The following is a 26,704-nucleotide window of genomic DNA, read 5'->3' as shown; positions in this document are numbered from 1 at the left end:
TCATTCCCTATTCAGTTTCATTGGTGTCACATTTGGATAAGGATTCTCATTATCAAAGATAAATTTATTTATGCCCTTATATATAAACCACAATAAAAGCATATAGAAGTTTAACATTTCATCCTTTTGGGTGGGAAATTTGTTGCACAAACTAACCCAAAATGCAAGCCATATTGCAAAGGACAACCCTACAAAGTCAGATTTGTAATTCAAGAAGGAACCAAACCAAAATCATTGCATGATCACACCAGAACATGGCATGCATTACATGTTCAAGCTCTTTTCCACATATGGGGCATGCATTGGAATGAACTAAGCCTATTTTAACTAAATTTTCTCTTACATCCATAGCATTCCAAACACGCTTCCAATTGAAATGTTTGATTTTTGGGTCTATTCTTGTTTTCCAAATTTCTTTCAAAAAATTACCTCTTTGTAAGTTAGGGGGTGGGAAAGTTTCCATGCTTCTTTTGGCATTAGCTTTTTGAATAAAATGCAATGAAATAGGCTGATTTAACTGTGAATATTCCAAAGGAATTCCCTTTCCAAATTAATCTATCTTCCCAGTTCTTGTTAGCTAGATTAATTTTAGTGATTTGATTTTTAATTTCTTTGGAAAAAAATTGCTCTAATCATTTATAGATTATAGCTTTTATTGTGTTGATCTATAAGATCCTTGACCCAAGAATCCCTCCAAATTTTATATTCTCTCCCAAGTTAACCTTCCAACAGGTCCCTTCTTTCAACACCTCTCTTCCTGCTAGTAGTCTTTGCCAGCCCCAATAACCCTTGTTTTGTAAGTTATCATTGAGGAAATCTTCCATTTTTTAGGTATTTTGCCTTAATCACTCTACTCCAAAGACTATTTTCTTCTATATAGAGTTTCAAAGCATGCTTGGCCAAAATAGCTTTGTAAAAACACTCTGGATCTCTAAAGCCCAATCCTCCATCATTATTATTTCTACTTAGGACTTCCCATTTTAACCAGTTCACTTTCCTAGTGTTGCCTTGACTATCCCACCATAACTTTATTTGGGCTTTAGCCGTCCCATCACACACCTGATTTGGAAAGGAGAGAGCATGACATGGCATATCCCGAGATGCTTGCCACTACAGATTTCAAGAAGTGTAACTCATGCCAATTTGAGGTATTTGATTCAATTCTCCCCAACAAGTAGGAAAAAAAATTCATTTGCTTGTCTCAATAGCTTTTTTTTTTTGGTAATATTCAATAGCCATAAGAAGGCCTAAATAAACTGTTGGCTTCTCCACTCTTTTGATGCTTAGGCTTCTAGCCATTAGCTTTTGCAATTTTGTATGAAAGTTCTTACTAGGGGTGAGCATAATTCGGTTAAAACCGAAAAACCGAACCAAAATTTTGGTTTTGGCTTAATCGGTTCGGTCTAATCAGTTTTTTGGTCGGGTTTGATTATTTTGTATTTCGGCTTCGGTTATCATAATTGATAAATCGGTTAACTAGAAAAAAACCGATTTAATTAGGGTTATTTAAGTCATTTAAATCTATCATTTAAGGGATTCTGATTTCTGGGTTCTAATTAATTCCATTCGACAATTAATGCATCATTTGAACTTGTCATTTGAATCTGCCAATCTGTTATGCAATTAATGTCATTCAATAACCTCCCCAATAAAGTTTCATGCAATTAATGTCATTTGGCAACCTATCCAAAAAAGTTTCTCAAAACAAAATAAACCCACTCAATGTAGGTCCCGCATTAATTTGAAAGTTATAACCAAACCCCTCTTCAATCACAATTAGTTCATCAATTGTCACTTCATCTTCTTCTCTCCTTTTGCTCCCTTCTCCCAATCTCCCCAGCAAAAGATAGGAACTGCCCGTCCATCTTGGAACCGCCTTGTGGCTCTCGATCCTTCCATCCCAAAACGGTGGAACCGATCCTCGGCATGTTGCAGTTTCAACCCCTTGAGGCTTCCCTGTCCTGTTGAGTATCAACCATCAAGTGCCACGTCTATCGGCTGTTGCTGCATCTTCTTTGTCGTTGTCAGCTGCCGTTGAGGGCTTCTTCTTCTTCTTCTTCTTCTTCTTCTTCTCTATGTTTGACTGAATTTCGGTTTTAACCGAAATAACTGAAAAAAAAAATCAGTTCATTTTAATAAGTTTTTATATGTTTCAGTTTCGGTTCGGTTTGCCATTTTATTAAATCAGTTTTGAAAATTTTGGTTTTTTCGATTCGATTTTGAACCAAAAAAACCGAATGCTCACCTCTAGTTGTTACTAAAAAACAACCTAGATTTAGAAAGATTTACCTTCCGGCCAAAAGCTCTCTTGTCCCACTAGAAATGCATTCCATAATCCAACCTATCCATCTATTCCTAAAGCCCAACTTTCCCATTAATTTTTCCAGGGAAATCCACTATATTTGTATCAATACTATATAAAAGTGCAGATGTAGAGTGAAAGTTTTTTCGAACTAAAACTACCATTATTTATTTGAGAAATGGTATAAAAGTCATTTTATTACAGCTTTAATGCCAACTTTGATGGCTACCAAAATGCCCATATTTGTGTTTCTAGTCCATTTATATTTTCAAGGGTTGAAAATGTAATTTCAATTATTACTTCACATCATTTAGGCCCTGTTTGATGATTAAGTATTTGTTAAAAGAAGTACTTGTTACACGAGTATTTCTTAGAAGTACTTATTTTAACAACCACTTAAGACTATTTGGTAACCCACTTTTCAAATCACTTATTATGTTTTTAAGCACTTATTGAAGTGGGGATGTTTGATAAGCTACTTTCCCCATAAGTGCTTATATTGACACAGATGACAATATCTTACAAGTATTGGTGCAAAAACCCAGGATCACAAAAACTTCAATAGAGAATGTCTTCAAAAAATTGTAGACGAAAAGAAAACCAAATTTTTTTTGTTGTTTTTGTGAGCAATCAAAGAATTTTGATAAGGGTTTTGTAGAGGAGCATGAATCCGACTTGCCCATTTCCCCATTTTCTAATGTTGGTATTGGAGCCCCTTCCTATAGCCGTTCTTACATGTATTGTAAGAACCTCCACCGCTTTTCCCTTTCTATACTGAGAATGGTGTTAGGTGTTTTCGTACTTCCTCTCACCTGGAAATGGGCATGTTCAGGGTAATTCTCTCCCAATCTCTTAGTTTTTTCCCATATATTGTAGATCCAGATTTTCTTTATTTTCTTTATTTTTTTTTCCTGCAGTTGGGTTCAAGAAATTTTTCTGGTTTCATTAGTGTTTCTCTTCAGCTTTTGCATTAGTGTTGATCTGTCCACCGCTTACAAGACCTATAAGAATGGCTATAGGAAGGGAAAAGTGGTGGACCTATAAGAATGATTGTATTAACTATACACCCAACTTCGTCGCCTAGCTTTTGCTCACCGTGGAACGTTGCCGGTGGACTTGCAACCAAACATCACCGGTGGACCTACAACCAAACGCCACTATTGCCTGTTATTGTAGGTTTTCGAATGGAAGAAGAAGATGATAAACTCCAGTAGGGGTAGTTTTGTCTTTAAAGAAAAAACAGGGACAGGTTTATCCCATTTGAATGAAGAAGCACTTCTTCAAAAAGTGCTGAAAAAAAAGCCACATCCATTTCACTTTTTTAAGAAGTGATTTTTTTAATAATAAGTACTTCTTACCCTCTGAATCAAATTGGTGGCTAAGCAATTCTTTATCCAAGTGGTGGCTAAGCAATTCAACCATTTGAATCAAATTGGTCAACCTATGATATCATAGTTAGGCAATAAAACTTTGAAAGCAAAAATAAATATAGAAAATTACAAAAATGAATAAAAAATATACACACTTATGATATTTTTTAATCAAATTAAAAAAATAAGTGTAATAACAATAATTATTTTTATTGATAATGAAAGTGAAATACATAATTTAGAATAGACCAAATATGAAATTATTTTATTATTTGGCAAAGTAAATGGTTCAACTTTTGGGTCAAATGTATTAACCTTTAATGTCATAAATTAGTAATAAAAATTAATAAAGTATAAAAATACAACAATGGAAAAATACATAGATTTTAAAAAAATCAGGCACATATATTATATCTTATATTTATCATATTAAACAAAAAGTGTGGCATATGAGAACTATTTTTACATATAGGAATACAAAAAATTATAGAAAAAATTGAACACAGTTATAATTCTATATTTACATTACTGTTAAAAATATGAATAAGATTGTGGAACATTCTTTTTGACTAAAATACTCATTTTTTTAATTTAATCCCTATTTAATTGTGAGTTTAAATTGTAAATTGAACTAATGTTGTTCACCTAATTCAATTCTCTATATTTAAATATTACATTTCTTAATAAATGAACAAAATCGACTCGGAGGCCAAACCCTTTTTGCCTCCAGGTCATGGGTTACCGGTTCAACTGGCCGGGTCGAACAGTTCAGACTATGCCATGCCATCGCATATATATTAAGTATATATATGTATGTATGTATATATGTGTGTGTACAAATATACATTTTAGCAATAAATAATATATAAATATGTTGTATGTATTATTTTATATTTAACTTATGTGTTTTAATTTTCTTATTTATAAAAAATATTAAAAATTGTAATTTGGGGCCAAAAAAGTTTTTTTTTTCCATGAGAATAGCGGGCAAGGCGTCTATGGCTCCTCGGGACACATATATTTCGAAAAGTTAGCCAAAACAAAAAAAATCACTCCAATTAGACGTTGGAGTGCAAAGTTATGGCCTCTGAAAGTTTGTATGCATTGAGTATGCAACATGCGACTGATCACTGGGTTGAATGATTATTGACCAATTCAACAATTTTTGATTGTTTGGTGGGTCTTGATTAAACCGGACCCAAAATCCTGGCCAAGTGACTGTTCGACTGACTGGGTTAACAGTGGGTTGAAAACATTGGATAAAACATTATAAAAAGAAGAATATAGCCAAGTAAATAAGTCTGTCTCTGATACTTTAAATTTTACAATTTGATTTGATAATCACATATTTGGAAGATGTATTTATAAAATCAAATTTGGAATTTGCAACTTATATTCAATTAATAATAAAAAGAAAAGAGAAAAATACGAAATTTTAGATATATTATTATAATCATTATCATCATTTAGAATTGATTGACATATGCAAATATGTATATACTTATCACTTATACGATTCAGCTTTAAGCTTTGCTCGTATCTTATTTCATGCCATCCCATTGAATCCGGTTCAAAATCAAATTTGGATCCACCCATATCCGATTCGAATTGATCCGTTTGCACTTTGCCGCCCTCCGAATCCGACCCAACGTGGGAACCCTTTGGCGCAAAAATAAAAGGAGAGGCGCTCCGGGCAAAATAAAACAAACCGAGGATTTCTGATTTTCTCACATCAAAACCATTGTTGCGAAGGACCGAAATCGGAAATCGTAAGCGTCTCATCCTGCACTCTTCTGAGTTTCTCAGCTTTTCTCCCTCGCTGTCCTCGCTGTTGACACACAAAAGAAGTGAGTATTAGTTAATGGCATTCTTATAGCTATAACGCCATTTCGCCTCTTTCTCACTTATTCTTTCATTTAAAGGAATTTCCAGTTCTTGTTCTTCAGTTCCACACGCTGTCAATGGGGTTTGCACTTCCCTATAGACTGGAACCGGACTAGGGTTTTGATTCCCAAGCCCTAGTTATTATTTTCTATGTCGGTAACAAGACTAGTTAGGGCAGTTATTTTTCGTATGCAGGGTTTTGTCTTAAACCCTAGGCTTTATCCATGGCCTTTTTTCAGGAATTCTCCTAGCGCATTCCTTGCAAACATTAAGCACTTTGTTAGACGCCTTGGTTGGATCTGAATATGTATGTTTATCGCATAAAAGACATGTATTTTTCATTGTCTTTTTACGGGCTTACTCTTGTACCCTAGGGATGCTTCACTGTATTATAACAATTAATTTGAGTTACATGTTGTCATGTTATGGTTTTATTTACGTTTTTTTTTTTTTTTTTTTTTTTTTTTTTTAAATTTCAGGGTTTAAAAGATGATTGGGTAGAATTAGCATTAGGTTTTAATTGGATTAATTTCTGCAATAGAGATTTTGTCTGCCTTCAAAGCTATAGTTATATATTCCATAGAAAGAATGCCACGCTTCTGATCATTATTGTATTGTTTTTGAGTATCATTATTTTGATAGTATTGAGTGCTATCATATTTGTAATCTGGCAGCTTGTACATTCAGTTGACGTGTTCACCGACCAAAATGGGTGATGAAACTGTCGTAGCACCAAATCCATCTGTTATGGATTACTCATCTACGGGCTTTGCGCCAACTAGTTACACCAACTCTGGTTCAAACGCTGTTCCTGATGGTGATGTTTTTTCGTTCGGGGGTGCTGCGGATTCAACTGCTTCTAACATTAAAAAAGATGCGCCTAATCCTGTCCCAGATGGTCCTGATTCAGGTGATAGAACTTTAAACAATATGGATAGTTCTGTTATGCAAGACACACCTGTCTCCTCAACGCATGGGGCTATTGGTGCTCCTGCTACTACTGAGAATGCTGTCACCCAGGAAAACTCAGAAGAAAAATTCAATGAAGCTGTTTCTTATGGTTCTTCTGCAAATGCTAATGGCATTACTGACATGAGAAATTACACTCCTGCTGGAACTGGTGAAAATGGAAATGCTTCAAATGATGTTCTGGGAGCTGCTACTGAGCAACAGTTTGAGGAGGCTCCTGGTACGTTATAAGCTCTATCCATTCATTTGCCATTTTTCTTTGTAATTTTTTGACCCGTTTCTCCATAATTGAATGAGATATGCATGTTACCCCCAGAAAAAAAAGAAAAAAGAACAGAACAGGTGTGCATCACATGGCTTTGAAGTTGGAGTCATATTACCTAATATAGAAATCACTTGTACATTTTGTTTTCACTAATATGTATTTGCAAAATCTAGTGATGCATACAACCATTTTGTTACTGTCTATATTTGTATTATTGCATTACTTTTTTAGTAACACTGATTAGATGAACGTATCTTCAGATACCATTCTGTGATAACTATTTCTATGAATTGCAGTTATACTAGCACTGCTAACTGATATTTTGCTCAACTCTCACTATACTTTCATTGAAATCCTGAACCTTCTAGGCATGGTCTTTCTTTTTGATTAATTTGTTTCTACTATCTTGTTGGCAGCAGCTTCTACGGAAGAAGAACGGCTGTGGAGCATTGTGAAGACTAATTCATTAGATTTCAATGCCTGGACTGCTGTTATTGAGGAGACAGAGAAGGTGGCAGAGGTAAATATATGTTTCTTTGGAAATAACTGCGCAAGATGGTTTTCATTTTTATACTCAAATTCATTCTTTAAGAGAAATGATGTTTGCTTATGTTTCTGTACTTTTTATTGCTGTAGCAGAGATTCATATTACTAATGTACCTTGGGTAGAAGTCTGATGAAGGATAGTCAGGGACTCTGTTGAAAATTAGCCAGCGGGCAATTTCATATATAAAAAAATTATATATTGAAGAAAAGGCTGTTGATGGGAATTGTTAGGGGTTTAAGGGACTGATACATAGAGGTACACAGAAACTGTTAAATGATAGCCTAAGTAAAATGATGGTTTTCTTTTTCTTTCCTTTATTTTGGTGGTGGGTTGGGGGGTATTGGAAATTTAGATAAAAGGATAAAGTATGAGATTGAATGATCATGCATGGGAATAGGTATGCAATTGAGTTTCTAGAATATTAGGGTTAGTGGAATTAGGGGACTGTTAAATATGAGCATGATGGACTTAAATTAGAGAAAGATATTGCTTTTGTAGTAAGTGCAGGAGAATAGAGAAGAAGAATGATTTGAGTTTCTGTGTTATGCCAAAGTATGTTCTATAAGTGGTAAAAGCTCACTTGTTTATATTGCTTTGCTAAAGGGTTCTTACAATGGCTGTGAAGCTGATGCAATTCCCAACCTTTTTTTTGTTGTTTGGGACTGACAGTTTAAGATAACTACACAAGGAAGCACTGGTTGAATTCCTAAAGCTAATAAGATCTTCTCCCGATACTTAGTTAATTTGAAAATAAAATTTCCTTAACCTTTCTGGCTATTCATAGTCACATACATGTGGACTTATCTTGACTTCTCAAAATTCAATTGAGCAAAATGATGGGCTCAAACAGTTTCTTATCCTCTTTTTGAATTAGATCCAAGTAATTGACGTGCCTTTGAATATCAGTTTCTCTGTATCCAATATCAAAGTCTATCATGACCCATAATTTCCAGGAGAGGGCCGAGTGGCAGCTTTTGATTTAATCTATTCACCGATCTAGATTATATAGAAAACACAAAATTTATTTTGGCAATGAATATGTGATTTAGATTTCTAAGGTGTTGGGTTTATTTTTCCTGCGGTGTGAGTAATTTGCTGAAGACTCTTCGAGGCATTTGGAAGAGGAAGAAAGAAAAAACAAGGGAAGGAATTGACGAGTGCCTTGTCTTCTGTTGGTAAGAACTCTGGGAGGGGAATGGGGTTTTGATATCAGGATACCTATCCACCAAAAATATTGAATTTCAAGATTCTGATTGAAACTTGAGAAATAAAATCTGCTAGTTGCTCAGAAAACATTTTGTTTGATTTCCTATTTGATATCTTAATCTTCCTGTTTCTACTTCTCCCTTCATTATCTACTATCCATTTTTCTTCTCTTTTTATGCACATCTCTAGAAATATTTCCTATTTCTGCTAGATTCTGAAAGCACCAAATTCTGTGTATCTTGTTTTGCTGCAATTGAAGCTGAGACAAAATGTCAAAATTTTGAAAGGTTGATCAATTTAAAACATTACATCTAGCTACTTGGCATCTTTGGCAATTTCTCCACATGAGTTTGCCTTTTTTGTCTTTTGATCATTTACAGTGAGTTTTTATTAATATGAATAGAGTATAGTATGCACAAGAAAAATGCTAAGCACCCTGAAGTTGGCCAAGTCTATGCTAGCCACCCTACTTATTTACATTTTTCTGGTTGGTAAATTAAATTTACTTATTGTGATAATAAGAGATATGAACAGCTGCTATGAGTTACCCAAAGGTCTGACCAGAGCTGCCAGGCCTTGTACTGCAATACAGGTGAGTTTGTTGACTCATTGTTTTGCTAGCCCAACTATTTTTTGATGAATGAATGGTATTTTATTAAATAGAGATAGAAATAGTACAAGCATGAAGCACCCTGAGAGGAGGCACAGGGTGTTTCCTCCCCTTAAAGGTGGTTCCAAACCCAACTCTTTTCAGGTTGCAGTTACAAATTAGCCAAAAATAGAGAATCCCTTGAAGGCCCTTGTTTAGCTAAAGAATCTGCTAAAGCATTTGCCAGTCTACTAACCCACTGAAAGCTAACTAACATGGTTCTTGTAAGCCATTTGACTTTTTTTGATGATGTCCCTATATCCCCAAACAACAGTTTCTGGGTCTGACATCCATCCCTCTATCACCTTAGAGTCTCCTTCAACTATCAAATTAGTCACCAAGTTGGTTGGAAATCTGTAGTCCTTGTACCACAACTAATATCTCAGCTCTTGTAAAGTCTCCATAACCCACTGGACCTGAGGATTGCTAGCCCAAGTTGCCCAACTATTAACCTATCGTCAGATCTTGGGGTCCGGTTAAAGCCTCTTCTAGACTCCGCAACCCAGCTTCTCTACTACCCTCATTATATATTTATATTTCCATTATCCTGTTTTATTTTTTAGAAGCAGTTCATGGTTGCATAAGAGTTTTCTCCCTCCATTAGAACTCTTTACCCTGAGAGATTTTGCCAACCTCAGGCCTTGTATTACTGCTGTGAGTTCAGCTCAAGTTGAATCACCATAATCTATTGGACCTCAGTGCAAGGTCAAAATGTTTCATAATTTCTAAACTCCCTACTCCTGAATCCTGAGTTCATGGGGTTTCCTACACTAGTACACTGCATCATCGTCAAAATTTAATTCTATGATATTATATCACTGGAGATTGCTAAGGGAAGTTTAGAGGAATTCTTGTTGATGTTGTTTATGCTACTTGCCAATTTTTGATCATGTTGTCAATGGGGAAGGGTATGGATGGTGTAGCTGGAAGCATGTCGTTAACCACTTCGGAACACCAGTTTAGAGATTTATAAATTTTTCAAATCCTCACGTAACCTTAAACAACGTAGTACGTGGTGAGGAAGGGTTCGTATCCACAAGGAAGCGAGGGAAAAATTATTATTTGTCTTTGTTCCGGACAAATAAAAAGAAAATGGAATTGGGAATTGCAAAAAATAAGAAAATAAAATTTATTAATACTGAAATTAAATGTTCGGAATTAAACAAGACAATAATTAAAATTCAGAAAATAAAAGAGCACTGAAAGCAACAAAAGAAATAAATAAAAGTTATCCAAAATTTGGATCCAGTGGTAGTAGCTGTAGATTGGTTGGACGGCTTGCAGGAAACCCTCTTGACAAGATCTGGGCGTCATTCCCTTCTTCAGCCCTCGAACCCCTCGAGACACCTTAGCCTTAAACCGGACGAATTCGGATATGCAAAACACACAAATGAATAGAAATTAAATCTAAAAGATTGCTAAAATGAAAATAACATGAAAGAAAATAAAGAAAATAAAAGGATGGTTGATTAGATCCAGTGGCGGTAGCTGCAGATTGGCTGGACTGCTTGCAGGAACCCCTCCTGACAAGATTTGGGCGTCCTTCCCTTCTACAACCCTTGAACTCCTCAAGAAACCTTAGCCTTGTGAACTAGGTGAATTGACCAACCTCTCCAGGGCCCCTGGGGTCATTTTTATAGAGAAGGGTGGATAAAATTGGGATTAGAGAGAAAGAGGGGGAGTGACAACTGGTTTTTTTTTTGCAGAAATATGGGCACCCTAGGGTTTAGAATGGAGGGTTAGGATTGTTCTAAGGTGATCCTAAGGTTGAAAAGAAAGGGAGAGGGCACCCAATATTATGTAGAGCTGAGATTTAATGGCTAAAGGCTAAATGGTGAAGATTAGAAGTTAGGTGGCTCCCTAGGGTTCGAATGCTAAAAAGAGAGTGCCCTAGAATGAATGGTGGAGATTAGAAGGGATGGAAGGTGGAGATTTAGCAGTTAGGGGCGGCTAGGGTTTGTTAAGGATGAAAAGAATGAGTTAGAAGGCGCATTAGGGTTTGCTAAGGAGAGGGGAGTATGATAATACAATATGAGTGACGCCATTATGGGTTTAGCAGATAGGAGACACCCCTCTTGTGCTCATTTTTTCACAAAACACCCATTCTCTTAGCTGGACTTCACACCAGCTTCCCAAAGACTGCATTTCAGCCTCGAAACTCCTAGTTTTCCCCAAGATTTGCATAGAGACTCTCAGAGCTCACAATATTGAATTTAACTGGGAAAAGGGGACATTTTGACTATTCTAAGGCTGACAATACCCCTGAAATGATGCCCCTAAGGCATCAAACTACAGAGTTATCAATGGACACATCAAAAGTTTTCACCTAATGAGCCCTTTATGTCAATTGAACGTCTTTCTTTAATACAATTATACTTTACCTTCTCTCTCTTTCTAAAAAAAAGAAGCTTTATAGAGTGTTATGTTAAAGAATGATGAATAGAATACAAATGTGCCAAAGCACCCCTATGTTTGGGCTAGCATTTGCTACCGTCTTTTCAATTTTACTTTTTAGTTTTTACAAGTTCCCCTTGGGGAATCAAGCTTCAATACAATTGATTTCGGTTTCTCCCTGTCTTGTCAAACCATTAGCTGCACTTGATCTTGGTGTACAGTTCTAGTTTGCGTACTAATATCCTAGCCTGCTGCTTTGTATCCCTCATTGCATGTCAGTATCACCAAGACCCTGTAACTGTCATTTTTTGAGCCATCCCACTGTTGCATTAATCCCCTTCCCCATTAAATTCTCATAACTTGGGGGTTTAGCTCACCTTATCCCTTGTAGGAATGCAATTAGTTCTTCCATTGTTGAAATGGGTCCAAAGAACAATGCTAGTATGATGTCTCTATCACAATCTTTGAACACTTTTATTCCCAAATTTTCTGGTTTATTGCAAACTGCAGCCATCAAAAGTTCAATTTAATGACATTAGAGACAGGAGACCATGATGATATTTCTTACCAAGGGGGAGCTCAGTACAATATGTTAGTTTCTAATGGTATCATTGGAAGTGAATTTGCATTTCAGAAATCTTTTTGTTTCTAGCAGGTCTTAGACAAATAATTTTTCATTGTTTGCAGGATAACATATCAAAAATCCGGAAAGTCTATGATACTTTCTTAGCAGAGTTCCCTTTGTGTTATGGTTACTGGAAGAAATATGCAGATCATGAGGGGCGTCTGTGTTCTATTGAGAAAGTTGTGGAGGTATATGAGCGAGCAGTTGAGGCTGTCACATATTCCGTGGACATTTGGTTGCATTATTGTATTTTTGCTATATCAACATATGGAGATCCAGATGCCATTCGAAGGTAATTCCTATGCACTTGTTTGTGGTCTTTATAGTGTTGCAGGATGAGGTCATGTTCACTTGGCTTTCTCATTGTAGTGAGAATCTGGTGATTTGTTACATTTTCTAACCTTATTTCAGTATGCCTGCAACAGTGGTGCCTCATGTATGGCGGAAAGGTTTGCTGGGAATGCACTTAGGAAATGCAATTTTCTGATGTGCAAGCCCTCTATTCTGAAGCTACTGTGTTTAGTAGCCATTTCAAATTTCGTTTAGGATTCAATTAATCCAAATTTTATGCCCTCATTCTCCCCATTTCCCTTTCACTTTTCTCCAAGGCCTGTGTAGTAGTCATGTAGTTCGTCATGAATTTCTGCTGTCTTTAACTTTGACACTCTGAGGCTATGGGTGCATCAATATACAAAATGCTGCTGGGAAGATGACGTTCAGTAAGGGCTAAGATGGCCTGTATCTCTGCTCCATTTCACGGACATAGTATGATTTTTTCAGGAAGGTAACCTAACTTAAGAAGTGCCATATGCTGTTAGAGTGATTCTTTTTTCCTTCTCCTTCAACACTAGGGCCAATGTCTCCCATTCATCGATGAGTTCAAATAGCTAGTATGAACATTTGCATATACCATAAAGATCTTCCGCATTCTTTTGATGTTTCAGGTTGTTTGAACGTGGATTGGCTTATGTTGGGACAGATTATTTGTCCCACTCACTTTGGGATAAATATATTGAGTATGAATACTCACAACAGGAGTGGAGCCGCCTTGCTATGATTTACACAAGGATTTTAGAGAATCCTAATCAACAGTTGGATCGCTATTTTAACAGGTAATCTCTTTTAGTAGCTTATCATCATGTCTTCAACTTACATTTTTACCAATCTGCCTTTTCTAATGTTTATCTTTTTGTCTGCATTTGTCTTTTTAAACGTTTCATTGGACGGCAAAGTTCTGGTGGTATAAGTTACTTTGTCCTTTGTGGTTGTAATTCTTTTTTCATCTCACTCTAGGCAAATTATGGTGGTCAATATTGTCAAAACTGCTCAGCGGTCTTATGCTTTTTTGTCAATTAATTAGGAGTAGAAGTTTTGGTCATCTTGCTATTGCCATTTTTATATGTGGATATTGAAATGTACTATGCCATGTCATTGTTTTTGTAATAGCTCCTTTGACTTGTTAGGACATCTCATGCTATATGTACAGTGCTGTTGAAGTACATCTATGAGCCATGAAGAGCTGAGTGCATCATGAAATGCATGCTACAAATTTGGATTTGTACATGCTGTTCTCGAGAATATGCGAATCTGAAGTAAATGCAATATTTGAAAATGACTAATAGTTTTATATTAGTTACGTATTTAACATTAAATTCATGTGAGGTGTACTCCACAAAATGGGCCTCAACTGTGAGCTTAAGTGCACTGCACTTACTGTGTATCTTTTAAAATACTGCATGTATTCAGACTGGCAAGATATAACGCCTTTTATCTAAATTGCAGTTTCAAGGAGTTGGCTGGAAGTCGTCCTTTATCTGAACTACGAACTGCTGAGGAAGCAGCTGCTGTTGCAGCTGCAAATGTGGAAGCTAGTGGTGGAGCCGACGAGGTTCGTCCTGATGGAGTGGAACAATCTACTAAACCTGTAAGTGCAGGATTATCAGAAGCAGAGGAGTTGGAGAAGTATATCGCCATTAGAGAAGAGATGTATAAGAAAGCTAAAGAGTACGATTCTAAGATCATTGGTTTTGAAACAGCTATTAGGAGGCCTTACTTTCATGTACGGCCACTCATTGGTGCAGAGCTTGAAAACTGGCATAACTATCTGGATTTTATTGAACAGCAGGAAGACTTTAACAAGGTATGTGCATTCATTTCAGGAGTTGTGACAGGTACTTGGTTTCTTCATGGTTAGTAGTTTTTAGTTGTCTGTCTTGTTATACATTGACTTACAGTTAAGTCATGTTTGCTGCATTATATGCTTTATTGGCCAAAGCGTTGGGTGAAGCAACTTTTAAAATGGGAATTTGAACTGAGATTAAAGCGTTTGGTTTCTGCAAGGCTAAGTACTTCAAACCCTCATTTGTCAGTGGAAGTTCTAGGTTGATATTGTATGCTAAATACTATTCTTTTAAAATTACAGTGTTATACATGCAGGTATCTTGTTTTCTGCTTAACCATCTATCTGTCAGGCAAGGAAGGTCCCTCATTTCATATTTGAGGGGCCTCCTATTCAGCCATTGGAGTATCCCTTATGCATTTCTCTTTGTTGCTTTGTTGTATTCATTCAGTTCATGCAACCTTCATTGAATCTGGGTTTATGATGTTATGCATGCTGTTTCAGGTTGTCAAGCTATATGAGAGATGCTTAATTGCCTGTGCCAATTATCCTGAGTATTGGATACGGTATGTTTTATGCATGGAAGGCAGTGGAAGTATGGATCTTGCAAATAATGCACTTGCTCGGGCTACACAAGTCTTTGTCAAGGTAAGGGGGTTTCCTGTGGTTCCAAATTGTGACTTACCTTCCCCACATGAACAGACATGATACAATTGTTAAACATGTGTTGATTGTTGATGCAGAAGATGAAGAGTAAAGTATTGGAATTTTCTGAAATTTTATATATTTGGACACTAGGGGTATTTTCACCATTTTGTAATTTTTATGTGGGGTCCAATGATATGGTCTGGTTTGTCTAGTAATAGTTTCATTTATGTTTAAAAATTTGGAGTCATTGAATGAGTAGAACAAGAGTTATTGAGTCTTCTTTGACTTGAAAAGGGATAGTACACTTTTATTTTTGAGTCATACAAGGATTCTTATGAGCCTACACTTTTGTTTTGAGATACTAAGATTCTTAAGAGTCTATAGTTATGTATATCGACGTTTTACACAAAAATCAATGAATTTCATTGAGTTTTTTTAGCTTATGCTAATTATGGTGAGTGATTCCCATACCCCAGAGTGATTCTTGGTACCCAATGATTGATTCCAGGTATTCCCTCTCTCTCTCTCTGCCTCTTATTCTACCAAGGGACTGGGAGTTGAGCTGCTCCTGCATCAATTGTATACCCTATATCTCTGAAGATTAGGGCATTTAATAATATTATTGACAAGCAGACCTTCATATCTGTCCCTGACTCTTGGTTGATATTTGAGGCGGGGATTTGATATTTTATAAATCAACAACTTTTGGTTGTTGCTGATTGCTAAAAGAAGTGTTCTATAGTACAATATAATAGCCTTTTGTATCTCGGTAATCAGTTAATGTTGGATATATTTCTTATAGGCATATAAATGAAATTAAGGAACAAGGTCTGTGTAAATTGACTCATCTCAGATAGTTTTACTTGAGATGCCAATGCGGTACCAAAGATTCTGTCTTAGAGTTGAATACATTTAATTGCTGGAGTTAGTTCTTTTGTCTCTTTTCCTGTATTTTTCTTTAATATATGTTTTGTTATTTATGTTTTTAACAGAGACAACCAGAAATTCACCTTTTTGCTGCTAGATTTAAGGAGCAGCATGGGGACATTCCAGGAGCTCGTGCTGCGTATCAACTTGTACATTCTGGAATTTCACCTGGTCTCCTTGAAGCTGTCATTAAGCATGCAAACATGGAACATAGACTAGTAAGATCATTCAAACTACTTATTAGAGGTCACTGTATTTATCGTGTTTTATGGCCTGGGAACTAGTCTTTCTGTTGATCTTGCAGGGAAATATGGAAGATGCCCTGACATTATATGAGCAAGCCATTGCCACTGAAAAAGGAAAGGAGCAATCTCAAACATTACCTATGCTATTTGTTCAGTACTCACGGTTTTCTTTCTTGGTAGGTGTAACAGCATATGCCTGTAAGAAACAGTGATTGAATGTTTGTTCACCCAAGGGACCTGAGGCTACTTTTAGCTTTACAATTTTTAACCCCATCACTTGTCTGTTGAACTCTTCAAGTTCTTGAAATGCCATTTTCATTTCATTAATTGTGAAAGCAGCCATATAGTTTAGAGTTTGTCTGATCTGCATGTAGATTAATTTATTACAATGTGAGCTTTGAGACTTTTGAAATGGTTTAATGTTTATTCTTTTTTCATTGGCAAAGAATGTTGTCATTAATGTGTTGAAAAATGCTTTTTCTGCAGTATTGTGTGATCCTGAATGATCTGGATGGTTGGACCAATGTTTTAAAAGGCCTGGGAGGCGTACGCTCGGTGGTGCACAAGGTGCCCTCAAAATGCCCTGGGGCATTGATGCCTCAGGTGTACGCCTTTTGCATGAGGTGTGCTAGAGGCATACTCCTCACCTCATGCGCCTCATGCTCACCTCATACAAAAAGACAGGAAGAAAAAAAAAGAAAAGAGAAGAAAGGGTAGGAATGGTTAGAATAGAGAAAGAAAGTTTGGAATTCAACTAGTGTCATGCATCTTTATTCTTCTAAAACAAGACACCTTTGAGCTTTGATAAAATAATAGAGATCCTTCTTCCTCTTCTTCTTTCTCCTTCCCCTCCTCTCAAGGCTTATGCCTCGTTGTTCTTGGAAGGCTTATGCCTTTTATATTCTGAACTACTCCTTACGCCTCCAGGTAGTGAAATATCTACTGTCATGCCTCTGTTTTAAAACATTGGGTTAGACCATTCCAAACTGTCACCTGGCAGGAAAACGGGGTCTGAGTTAGGGCAAGTGTGGCAAATTTTCTGAACACATAAACATATTGTCAATTTGAAATCAATACCTAGACCAGATTGGAAATCTGGAATGTTTGACCAGAGAACCAGGTATGGGTCATACCAGGTTTGGCAATTTTTTTCCCTTAAACACATTTCATTACTTTAGGTATCTAGTTGTATTTATTTTAAATATGTTTAGAATGTAGGCCTATTTTATCCAGGCTAGTAATATTGTATGCACTATGCATTTGAGTGTTGGGCAGTCAAGAAGCAATGCATGAAAAAAATTGCAGCTGAGATGCATTAGTAACTAGTAAGATGGATGAGTCAGAAAGCTTGAAAAAATAGAATCAGAAGTGAGAATATTCATACAAATCTAGGAATAGCTTAATGGGTGATAAATGGGGGAAAATAGACTAAGATGGTGTGCTAACATGCAGAATAAACCTTTTATAGCACCAGAATGAAGTGATTTGTTCTAATATAAAGTGTCTGGAATGTCTAGGGGCAGGCCATGATGAGCAAGAGCTGAGGTAGTGCAATTTGTGAAATAACTTGAGGCCATATCTTAATAATGGATATGAGTCATGACACTTTAGGTGTTTTACTAAAGGGTCCCAAGCCCTTTAGGTCCGTATCCAAGGACATAATTTAATGATGGATAATGGGTTCTAAATCCTTTAGGGTCTTTTGTGTTTCTTTCTTCAAAGCATACTCTATCTTCTGTGTCCCCCTTAGGAATGGCAATGGGGCGGGTTCGGGGTGGGGAGTACATTTCCCATCCCCGACCCCGACCCCCAAATCACTCTCCATCCCCGTCCCCAATTCCTGACGGGGAAAGGAATCCCCCCTCCATCCCCGACTCCGATGGGGAATTCATCCCAGTCGGAGACCCGGATCCCCGAAACTAAGAGAGAGAGGACCTTTGGGACTTGGGAGAGTTTATGTTGATGATGGCTGATGAGAGAGAGTCTGAAGGGTGATAGCGACGGCGACGACGGTTAGTGACGATGATGGTCGGCGGTCTGCGAATCGAAGACGAAGACGAAGTCTCTTCCTCATTTCTCTGGCCTCTCCTCTGTTCGATGTCCAATGGGCGAGTGGGCAGTGGAAACAGTCAATGACGATAGTTGGCGGTCGGCGAATCGGGGACGAAGACGAAGCTAGGGATTACTGGTTTTGTGGTTCAGTCGCCTCTCTTGAGTCTTCTCTGTCGAAGACAGAAGAATGAAGACTGGTAACTGGTTTAGTTAACTTTTCAAGTTTTCTTGATTTCTTCGAATTATGTTTTAGACTTTTAGTTTTTATTGTTTTATAAATAAATTAATAATTATTATACTTATATAATATATAATATTATATTATATATAATATTAATCGGGGATGGGTCAGGGCGGGGATTGCATTCCCCGTCCCCGCCCCCGTCCCCATCCTCGATCGGGGATTCATGGGTAGCCCCATCCTCGAACCTGACCCCGACCCCGCCAAGGTCTCCCATCCCCGACCCCATCGGGTCGGGGAGCCTGGGTACTCGTCGGGGACGGGGAAAATTGCCACCCCTAGTCCCCCTTGGATTTCTTGCTTAAGGAAGTAAAAAAGTACTAGTACCTCCTAAAATTAGAGTTTTCTGCTGGTAGATTTTCTGTTCCAAGATCACCACTTAAGACATCCTTTCGCTTGTATTTGTGAGATTTTTCTTCTCTCTATTTGGATGCAGGTTGTGCCTTTTATACATGCAGGCTCTGTCAAAGCAATCATAGTTTTAGGGATCGCTTTTTCTTGCTACGAGACAAGATGGGGAAGTTTTTGTGGAAATGTACAATGACAGCGATATGGACAGTGTGGGGATAGAGGAATTCTAGAATCTTCAAGGAGAATTAACATACCAAAGAAGAATTAATTGGAAGTATCATGGTGAAGGTGGGTCTGTTGGGTGAAGATGTTGGATTTGTTTAACCCAGCCCCTTCTACATAGATGATATTTGCAAAGAATTGGCATGGTATCATTATTATCCTCTATTGCAAGAAGCACATCAAATTATTGGATCCAATTCATACTCTACAAGCTAAATCTGAAATTTGATTGTGTAGCAGTTTTAACCTATGGCATTTGGGTGTTAGGCTTGTGTTATGAAATGAGAAGGGGGATATCCTTGCTCTATGTCAAGGAGATTTAACCAAGGAAGAATTGGAAATGGTGCTACAAGGTCTTAGATTGGAATCTAAAAAAAAGTTCATAGTTTGGGCAAAGAGCAAAACTATAGTGGTATTGTTGTAGAAGGGTTATTGGCTGCCTTAAAAGCAACAGAGCACATGACAAATTAGATACATTCTAAGAGAAGCAAAAAGGCTTATAAGGGAAACAGTTATTAGATATTAAATGAACAAGAAGGTCCGCAAATAGTGTAGCTGACACATTGGCTAGGCAAGGTGTCTAAAGAGCCCAATTGTATTGTGGAACTACAATCGGGAAGATGGATAACTGATTCTTTGTAGAGCTGCAATGATTGGTGGAGGGCTTGGACCCAATGCTGTGTAAATTCTTGAAGTCAGGTACCCGACTTGTGCCCTTAATTGTATGGGTAGGCAACTAAACCTTAGCATGCTGCCCTACGGATGTTTTTTTTTTTGATGAGTAGCTGCCCCAGGGATGTTAAGTGTACTCACTTCATTCTGTACATAATATTCAATCCATCATATTCAATGAAGTTACACTTATCAATGAAAGAAAAGGGATATGACACTGAATAGAGTTGAGTGCTGGAATTGGATTCATGTAGCTGTCCCTATACGGTTGGTACAAGGTTCTGTTAAGTTGAATTGAGTTCAATATAAGTTTTATATTTATAAATATGTTTTTTTTTTTAATTTTTCAGAAACATGAGAAACCCGTGGAATGAAAAACGGATGGAGGTTTGAACCATTTTGTAACATTGTTTTCATGTTCTCTATAAGTCTATATAATCTGGTAAACATAATTTCTGAAAGATTTGAGTAGATTCTGATAAAATTTGAGGCTTATATTTCTCACTACACAGTGGCATTTTCTTTTCTAATAGGCAACAAATAAGTTTGTGGCTTCAAAAGGAGCATCGAGTGCTTCCTCTAAAAGTTACACTGAATAGAAATCATTTTAATTCTCTGACATTATTCTTTGGACATTGATCATGGTGTTTTGGTGGTGCTTTTTTGACTGGATAATCAGTGATAATGATATTATTATTTGTTTTCATGTTCCTTTCTAGGTTGGTGGGGATGCTGAAAAAGCTAGAGGAATTCTAATCGAAGCCCTTGAGCATGTGCAACTGTCAAAACCGCTTTTGGAGGTTTAATCTCTTAATTTTGTTTAATTTTGGTATTGCTATTTCAGATGTCAATAGTTTCATTGTGTTCTCCTATAGTTGACAATGGTACACTTGCTTCTCTGAGATGTGCAGGCTTTAATCCATCTGGAGACTATACAGTCAGCCCCAAAGCGCATTGATTATTTAGATTCATTAGTGGAGAAGTTCGTTGTGCCTAGCCCTGATAATCCCAATGCTGCAAGTACTGCTGATAGAGAAGAGATATCTAGCATTTACTTGGAGGTAATAACTTTCTGTGATGTTTGAAATACCCAAGAAAGAACTTGGCATTTATTTTGGATTTGTGAGCAAACCATCTTATGATTTTTTTTGTTTGGTTTGTAGTTAGTTGTCATATTTTGGCATTCATTCCATGAGTTGCCTATTTCATCTATTCAGTCATATCCTTTACGACTTCATATTTTGTTATTAGAATTTCTTGTTACGAATTACTTGTGGAGTTGTTCCAAATGCATTCTGAAGCTATAAAGATTAATATACGTTTCTTGTTTCCTTGATTGGAAATCAAATTGTGAGTTTATAGGCGATTGCAACTTCAATGACAAATTTGACTGCATAATAGGATTCCACTAGAAATAGGATTTCCTATTGGATTTCAATAGCATTGGAAGTTATGCATCCATTTTCCTTGGTTCTTTTAAGTTTTAATTACCATCCATCTTCCTACCTGTTTTGCAGTTCTTGGATCTCTTTGGGGATGCAACATCGATCAAGAAGGCTGATGATCGGCATGCAAAGCTCTTTTTGCGCCACAGGAATACATCAGAGTTGAAAAAACGGAGTGCCGAGGATTTTCTAGCATCAGACAAGGCAAAGCTCAACAAGTCTTATGCTGGTGTTTCCTCTTCAGCACAATCACTGATGGGCTCATACCCAAGTGCTCAGAATCAGTGGGCTGCTGGATATGGGTTACAGCCTCAAGCTTGGCAACAAGCTCCACAGGCACAGGGGCAACAGTGGAATCCTGGCTATGGTCAACAGGTAGTCCTTTATTGCGATTTCATAAGCATTTGAAATATAACATATATTTTTGTAGTTATTTATCAAAAAAATACTTTTGTAGTTAGGTACCATTCTATGCCGGGGGTTCAGCTGGTGTTAAGGAGCAAATGGAAAATACCGAGGCAGATGCCTGAGTGAACATAAATGCATAGTAATGAATCAAATCAAATTTATAATCAGTGCATGGGTCTTATACCTTTGGGGTAGCATCTTGTGCCTCCCCTAAGGCTGATTGTACTTCCCAATGTTTTAAAAACCGACCTGGAGGTCGAACTGGTTTTGCCTCCGGGTTGTGGGTCATTGGTTCAATTGTCCGGGTCGAACGGTTCAGACCGTGCCATGTCATCGCATATATATATATTAAGTATATATACATTTATATACATATATGTGTATATATGTATATATTTGTGTATAAATATATATTTTTGCAATAAATAATGTATAAATATGTTTTAGATATGTTATATGTATTATTTTATATTTAATTTGTGTTATAATTCAGTTTTTAATTTATAAAAATATTAAAAATTGCAATTTGAGGCTAAAAAATGTTTTTTATTTCTGTGAAAATAGCGAGTCAAGGCGCCTATGGCTCCTTGGGACGCATAGATCTCGAATAGTTACCCAAAATAAAAAAAAACGATCGGACATCGGAGTGCAAAGTTATGACCTTCGAAAGTTTTGCATGCATCGAATGTGTATGTAACCGACAACCTGGTCACCGGGTCGAATGGGTCAACGGTCAAACTGGCCGGGTTGAACGGTTCTTGTCCAAGTCACGGTTTTTGGCTGTCTGACTGGGCTTGACTGAACCGGACCTGGAATCCTGGCTGAGTGACAGTTCGGGTTAGGGTAACCCAATATTGGTATTATATATGTATGTATCAATAATTTTATGTTTGAAAGGAAAAATTTTTCTAATGCAATATAATTAAAGCACCATAGCTTTGTCCTTCTAAGCACCATGCAATGTATTTTAGCATGATGAAATAAAGAAACTGAGTCAAACTGAGACCAGCCCAACCCAAATGTATTGGGTTGGGTTAGGGTTAGGGTTGACCTCAACATGTCAATATGTTTGTTGACATAGGACCTGACAAAAAATTGACCCAACCAACCCAACCAACCCGAAAAAACAGAGTTAGGGGCTCATGTTTAGCTACCTGAATGTGAGATTGACCTGACCCGACCCAACCCGAAAAAACTGGGTTGGGTTGGGTCATGGGTGAACCCGCTGGCCCGATTGTCAAGTCTAATTGAGACTATTTATGCATTGTTAAAAGTTTCCATTCTTTAATTTTTTCTATTTAGTCTTTAGTCTTTATTGTTTACTCTTTAAATTGTTAAATGTTCAAGTTTTTTTATTTTATATTTGGAACTTTAAGGTTAATTCTTTAAATTTTGGCATTTTCATATAGTTTTTCTTTATTTTTTTTAAATTTCATTTATTTTTTGGGATGACCCATATTGACCCATGGGTCAACCGTAACCCGAACATTTAGGGTTAGGGTCTAGCATTTGACAACCCAACCTGAAATTCAACCCGACCGATAATCAACCCGAAGTGTCTTGACCCAACCTGAACCCGACCCACCCAACCCAATTACCAGGTCTAGTTGACATGGATTGATATGCGTTGATTTTTATTTATTTGCTTAAAAGCTATTGGAATTAAGGATATAATTTCAAGAAATGGAAAGGAAAGTTTCATTGAGAATCTCGTGGTTTATCTGCATTTTCTTCCCTGTGCTAGTAATTCCTGTTTGTGCTGCTACACAGACTATTTGGTGGATATTTACCTTAACGTTTTTTACTACAGAGGTAAAGGGAAATTTAATATTCTATCTGGATTGGTACTTGGTGGCTTCCGATTCCTTTGAGTTTTTAGGCTCCACCATTTGAATAATATCATGAAATTGAAACTACCAATTTTAAATCATCCATTGTTGCATACTTTGTACAACTTTAGTGTGTGTAAACTTCAAATTTATTTGAACCCAGACCCAGTTATTTAACCTCATGCTGTGTGTACTTCTGTAATTTCAGGCTGGATATGCTGCATATGGTGGTTATGTTAACAGTTATACTCATCAGCAGACTCCAACTTCGGCACCGCAGAGTGCTGCTGCTTATGGTACTTATCCTTCATCGTATCCTGTCCAGGTACCATTCCTCCCCTTTTTTGTATGTACTGCATTCAGAGCCTAAATACTTGTATTAAAGAGCACTGCTTTTGCTAAAGGGTACTACTTGCTTTTATATGAAGGTGTGTGATTTGGGCACATCTCAATTTGGTAAGGAGGGACTCGCCCTTGACCAATACTTGACCTTCTAAATCATGCATGTTTTGAAATGTATTAATATTTGCCCAAACATAAACCTCAATGTTGGGTCACACAAATTAATATTAATATTAATACTAATAAATTTCCTTCTGGATCTTGAAATATTTCGAAATTGTATACTACTTGCCTTGAATGGGTTTTATTTTGGTTTATTGATATCAAGACATTGCCCAAGCAACACCTAGGCCATCTCAAGCCTTTTAGTGAACAACATGCCTAGGCAATGCTCTACGCAGGCTATGCATCCAAAGGCATCGACCTAGAGATGCTTATAGTTAGTAAATTATAATTAGATGTATAATACTGAAAAGCTTGTGTACATTTTTTTTTTATGAATCACCGAGAATTTTGTTATTATTTGAGGGAGATTCAAGGATAAGGATGCTCCTGGTAGGACTTTGCTAGCATTGGGTAACAACACCAACTACCAAAACCAAGACAACATGACAGAAAAAATTACAGCACTTGACCCCCAATATAGATTGTCCCTTGTAGCCCCTTTTTTTTGCCAATCCATCAGCCAGCTCATTTCCAGATCTTGCAATCCATGAAATATTTGCAGCAAGTTCGCACATAATGCCTTTTTTATCTGTCTTACAGCATATCTAAACTTCCCAAGGAGTCTCTTGATTGCCCCTTATCCATCTGATTACTACTTTTGAATCCCCTTCAACCAACAAATTTTGGAAATTCATAGCTTTAGCCTGCCTTACCCTTGCAGAATTGACCACAACTCTGCCTTGATTTAGTCTTCATTCCCTTTAGGGCCCAAGTATAGAGCCATGATTTTTCCTTCAACCTTTCTGAAAACCCCTCCAATACCTGCCTATCCTAGGTTTCCAAGGCTACATCCGTCGAAATTCAGCTTCACATTGCCATGTGTGCAAAATTCAGTTTCAAATGTGAAATGACTATGATAAATGGGATGATTAGAAATGTTTGTGTTTAGTATGTTCTTTTTTCCTTAAAAAAATGAATGAAATGTTTTTACATGTTTTATATGTATATATGATGTAATATCTGAGGGCAGCCACTTTGTGTAGAAAAAAACCTAAGGTTAGGACCGTACCCAGTCTACCCCCATAAAGCGTATCTTCTTATAATAAGAATATATTCGAAGTAAAATGTCCCCTTTTTTGTCATGTGCCTTTAAGTTCCATGTTTTACCGTGAGGTGGTGTCTAATATGTTTTTAGTCAAAAGGTTGAAAATATGTATTGTTAGCATCTTGCACGTGCACGCACACACACACACAAGAGAGGTAAAATAGTTTGACAAAACTACAAGCATCGATCCCCTAAAGGATCATAACATCTTTTTTTTTTGTTTTTATGTTTTACCCCCACATATTCTTATTTGATTGTATTTATATTACAACAATGCAAAGAAAACCCTTCCTTTTGCTTATTGAACATATGGGGACTTGTAAGTTGTAACTGAAGGGAGGGGGGGGGGGGTTCAGATGAATGGTTAGATTATAGATTCATCATGTCACTTGATAGATTCACCATGTGACAAGCTTGTGAGGTCTTTCTACTGTGCTTCTAGATGTCGTTATTTGTGTGCTTTTGTATCTAACGGATGAAAGGTGATGATAAATAATAATAATTTCTCATTCTCCAGCAGACTTTTCCACAGCAGAGCTATCAACCAGGCACGGCAGCATCTTTTGCTCCGGCTCAGCAACAGGCTCCAGTCCAGCAGGCCTACTATGGGACTTATTATTGAGTACACAAGCTTATCCTTGCCCAATTTTGCAACCACTTGTAAATTAGGTTTATACTTACCATAGAAATTAGGAATGAGGTGTAAACCCTGGGTTTTAGAACTTGGATCAGGGTTGGCTGAATGTACTGACTAACCTCAAAAGGTGCATTGTAATGGAATTGCATTTTAGATACAAATCTCTTGATTCATTTCTATATTTGGTTGCATACATCAAGGATGTATATTCCTTGGCTACCAAGCAATCCTAAAGAATTTTTTTATACAGTACACGTACTCTGATTGAGAGATTCAATTATCTCTGGAATGGGTGAATGGGGCTCGGGGGATATGAAATCCTAAAGATGATGGATTTGACCGACGATTGGCAATCCTCAAAGTGAAGTATGCACTTGGAAATCTGCTCTGACACGCTCCAGTCTGGTTGTTTTAGCTTCCATCCATGTCTTTCAGAGATTTAGACAAGGTTGTGGAATAAGTCCAAAAGAGGTTACGCTTCTCTGCATCGGCATCACACCTCACCTCACTCGGTCCCTTGTTTGTCTTGTTTTCTTCATTAAAAGAATATTTTGGCTAAAATCAAAATTTTACCCCACCGGTCATGCAAACAGCCAATATTCCTGCCGTAAGCCCGTAATGAAGTGTGGCTTTCTTCGAGTCCCGATTCCTGAACCATTCAATTACGGTTAAGATTCAGCCAATAGTCCATTTGTAAGTCCTGAATCACTCAAGCAGCCAATTTTCATTTGAGCCAACCTTATTTTTATTCTTGGTTAAGATTCAGTGCTGAGCCATTCATGTGCGGCTCTAGAGAAATGGCTTAATAGGAGATGAGTTCTGCTTTAGTCAGGCCAAAGCCAGTTTGAGAGACTGTCTTGGATTGAGAATATCTCCGTATTTATATGCTTTATTTCATAGAGAGATATTTCATTTCCATAGTGGTAATCGGTAAACACTGATCCTTTTTTCTTCTTTTTATTTCCCTGGATGATTATAGCACCGAGAAGATAACCACAAAGATAGTGTCAACCGTTGATTTGGTCACATTTTAGTGTTCTCTAGTAGTTTTAGCCTTGAACTTTTCTTTTTTTTTTTTTTCATTT

At 37.0% G+C, this 26,704-nt stretch overlaps 1 protein-coding gene across 7 annotated transcripts; it reads left to right on the top strand.

The window, feature by feature from the left end:
* The first annotated feature begins 5,372 nt into the window (after nucleotides 1-5,372).
* Nucleotides 5,373-25,798, top strand: LOC104602768 (pre-mRNA-processing factor 39-1). 7 transcript variants are annotated; one of them, XM_088894859.1, is made up of 14 exons: nucleotides 5,373-5,519; nucleotides 6,231-6,745; nucleotides 7,210-7,310; nucleotides 12,274-12,503; nucleotides 13,156-13,323; nucleotides 13,994-14,351; nucleotides 14,835-14,978; nucleotides 15,971-16,123; nucleotides 16,210-16,326; nucleotides 20,408-20,488; nucleotides 20,600-20,749; nucleotides 21,206-21,508; nucleotides 23,579-23,695; nucleotides 25,503-25,798. In XM_088894859.1, the coding sequence occupies exons 2-14, from the start codon at nucleotides 6,265-6,267 to the stop codon at nucleotides 25,602-25,604; spliced, it is 2,505 nt and encodes an 834-aa protein (XP_088750985.1). In that variant the 5' UTR covers nucleotides 5,373-5,519; nucleotides 6,231-6,264; the 3' UTR covers nucleotides 25,605-25,798. The 7 variants fall into 7 exon arrangements, with proteins under 7 accessions (XP_088750985.1, XP_010264874.1, XP_010264873.1 ...); XM_010266572.2 differs by having other exon boundaries at nucleotides 25,500-25,798; XM_010266571.2 differs by having other exon boundaries at nucleotides 7,207-7,310.
* The last annotated feature ends 906 nt before the right edge of the window (nucleotides 25,799-26,704 follow it).

Source organism: Nelumbo nucifera, chromosome 1, assembly GCF_055504915.1.
Source record: "Nelumbo nucifera cultivar China Antique chromosome 1, China Antique-T2T, whole genome shotgun sequence".
In the NCBI taxonomy this organism is placed as follows: domain Eukaryota; kingdom Viridiplantae; phylum Streptophyta; class Magnoliopsida; order Proteales; family Nelumbonaceae; genus Nelumbo; species Nelumbo nucifera.
This window is presented reverse-complemented; position numbering and strand designations above follow the sequence as displayed.

Coding starts and splice junctions, on each gene's coding strand:
- LOC104602768 (XM_010266569.2), top strand. CDS start 6,265: ATGGGTGATGAAACTGTCGTAGCACCAAATCCATCTGTTATGGATTAC. Junction 14,979..15,970: donor CTACACAAGTCTTTGTCAAG/GTAAGGGGGTTT, acceptor TGTTTTTAACAG/AGACAACCAGAAATTCACCT. Junction 20,489..20,599: donor TGTCAAAACCGCTTTTGGAG/GTTTAATCTCTT, acceptor TGAGATGTGCAG/GCTTTAATCCATCTGGAGAC.